The 2,831-nt window shown below is 40.9% G+C and overlaps 1 protein-coding gene across 1 annotated transcript in view; it reads right to left on the bottom strand.

Moving 5' to 3' along the window:
• The window catches only part of LOC138853814 (uncharacterized), a 10,673-nt gene extending 8,382 nt beyond the window's left edge, over positions 1-2,291 (bottom strand). The window contains exons 1-2 of the mRNA XM_070092820.1: positions 2,116-2,291; positions 1,855-2,047 (exon numbers count right to left, since the gene is read on the bottom strand). Coding sequence (XP_069948921.1) covers positions 1,855-2,047; positions 2,116-2,291 — 369 coding nt within the window. The remainder of the gene's footprint in view (positions 1-1,854; positions 2,048-2,115) is intronic.
• Between the last annotated feature and the right edge of the window lie 540 nt (positions 2,292-2,831).

Below are 2,831 nucleotides of genomic sequence, written 5' to 3'. Positions count from 1 at the left end.
TAAATGAAAAATATATATCTTTAATCGTATAAGATAAAATTTTAGAAAGGACTTAATTTTAAATGAGTTATTGCTAATTGACCAGTTTTGCGTATTCGTCACGATATATATATATATATATATATATATATATATATATATATATATATATATATATATATATATATATATATATATATATATATATATATATATATATATATAATTCCCTGCATTGTTAATATCTCTAGAAAGGCTGATGCATGCAAGGGATGAGATGAAAAGCTGTAAGCCTTCTCCCTGAAAGCTGACTGCCTTGGATCAAAGACTAGCGCAAGCTGGACTCCAATGTATTTTCCAGTGTGGGTAGATTGGTAAAGCACTGCGTACCTTGTTCCAAGGTTCGTAGGTTCGAATCTCCTTGGGCCAGAGATCAGTGTTTATATATATATTTATATATAATATATATATTTATATATAATATATATATATATATATATATATATATATATATATATATATATTATGTTTTATGAAGATAAAAATTCTCGGTGTATATATGTTGTTTGAAGGAAAGGGAAGGGAAGGTTGATTCCCTGCGGCCCAGCGCCCTTCACCTCCCCGGTGTCCAGGAACCTCCCTGGAAAGGTGCTTTTATACACCAGATCGACACTTTGTACAGTGCAAACCTTTACTTATAGACGATTGTTCGCTCTAGGCTGACCGATCGACTTGATGAAGCTCTGTTTAGAAAGGTACTTTAGTCAGTAAGTAAGGGTTTGTCGAACATATTTCTTTCTACCAGCAAGATTGGTGGACCAGGGATCGAATCTCCACCACTCTAACACACCTTCATGGAAGGTAAAAAAAAAAGGGGGGGGGGGAGTAGGTAAGAAAAGGCTTGTCGCTGGTACAGGGGCCCTTGTCTATGAAAGTGAAACCATTCCTTTCTCGGATCAAACTTGACTGACCAACTCCTCTCGTTCCCAGAGGGCTATAAGACTCATGGGCTTAGCGCTATTTTTGAGAGTAATAATGAGCCAGTGCTTGCGCTGAATGACCCATACGAGTGTAGCGCTTCATTATTTTCTTTTCACTGGGACTTCCTAATGAAATTACGCAGTCACCGGATTATTACATTCATTTAGACGGAGCTCTGACCTGTGTTCCACTTCTCAGAGCGCAAACACATCCTTTGCTTTTTTATCTCTAAGATGACTAGTATTAATTTCAGACACTTCATAGGGGTAGCTTATACGACGTTTTACCCACAGTGGGACTTTATTTTGATAAAGTCCCACTATGGGTGGGACTTTATCAAAATGTTGGCTACTTATGACCATCAATTATGAGTCGTTTCTTTGTGCAACAGCTGCGTCACACTATCTTTGGTTGTCCTGGAACCGCAGTGAAGACAAGGCGCGTTTGCAGCGCAAGCTTGTATGGTGACTAAGTTCTTTGTGCGTCGTTTATCAAATCAGTGACTTTATAAAGTCGATAACAGAGCTAATCGTTTTTGCACCTTTGTCTTTTCTTCAATACTCTCGGCGGTGCGCCGCTGTATTCTTGTTCTGGGATCCGCATCTTACTTTAATGTACATAGCATGCCTTATATTACTTTTTAGGCACCCTTATTCTTTACTTTAATTACGACTCAAAGGAGTCATATCTCACTTGGGGAATGGGAGGCATTCAGGCTCTATTCAAGGATTAGGTACACCTGGAACATGTGTGAAGTAAAGGGTTTGGAAAACCGACTAGCTGAAGAATGAGACCTTGTGGAGCATTTGGGAATATGTAATTCTGCGTTTTATCCATTACATACTCAACAGAAAACTTGAATTTTCCCTCAGGTTTTCAGCTAACCCTTCTTACTGGCACCTTCGTGGCACTGGAACTGATGGTTATACATGTCATGACTGAAATACGGTCCAGCAACTGCTGAAGACACCAATAAGCAGATGCCCCCTGGCGGCCCAGTGGATGGTGCCTTGAGGTTCCGGGAGATATCTTGAGAGTACGATAATTGGCACTATTAAGATCTGAAAGGTATCCGGCTGGTAACACACTGAAAGCATGGAAAGTGGCACAATCTGAGCTTAAGAAAAGGCATTGAAAATCTGGAAGGAGGCATACTAGTCGCTAGTCCAATTGGTGGCACTCTGGGTGGTCAAGAAGTTGGCACTGGTCGAGGCACTCAAGCTGCTCATGGCATTGTTCACACCAGTCTCGGACGCAAGACAAATATAGGTAATTTCTGAAGATGGAGGAAACTTGATTACCTGGCCAGAATTCGCTGGCTGTGGGTTCATGTTATAGTAATAGCGATATTGTCAGTGTTGTGTGATGGTGCCGTGTTGTCGCTGTGGTGGTTACGACTTTGTTATGAGGGTGGTGTCATTGTGGGAGTAGTGGTGGTGGGGATGGCTGGGATGTAATGACTGTTGTAGTGACTATTGTGGTGGCGGTGGTTTTGGTGGTTGTGGTGGCGGTGGTTTTGGTAGTGGTGTTTTTTGGTAGGGGTAGTGGTGATGGTTTTGGTGGTGTACTTTAACAACACAGATAAGGTACTGTGTAGTTTAATACTGAGTGTGCAAGTTCGAATCCTGCTGTGACCTGTGAGATAATGTTTGTAAATAATTTCGCGCGTTTGCGAATTGTATATATAGCGTCACCGCACTACGATACTCTTGAGAAAACTTCCTCTCATTCCACCTGTTACGCTTGCAACATTGCATCAGCTCCTGGTGACGCACGGAGACGTGGAAAGACCTTGAACTAAAGATTTCCATCCCCCGTGTCTTGTCTTGCAATGTTAAGATAGCCTGTTTACGATGGTATTTCATATATAT

The sequence above is a fragment of the Cherax quadricarinatus genome, chromosome 41 (assembly GCF_038502225.1).
Source record: "Cherax quadricarinatus isolate ZL_2023a chromosome 41, ASM3850222v1, whole genome shotgun sequence".
Taxonomy (NCBI): Eukaryota; Metazoa; Arthropoda; class Malacostraca; order Decapoda; family Parastacidae; genus Cherax; species Cherax quadricarinatus.
This window is presented reverse-complemented; position numbering and strand designations above follow the sequence as displayed.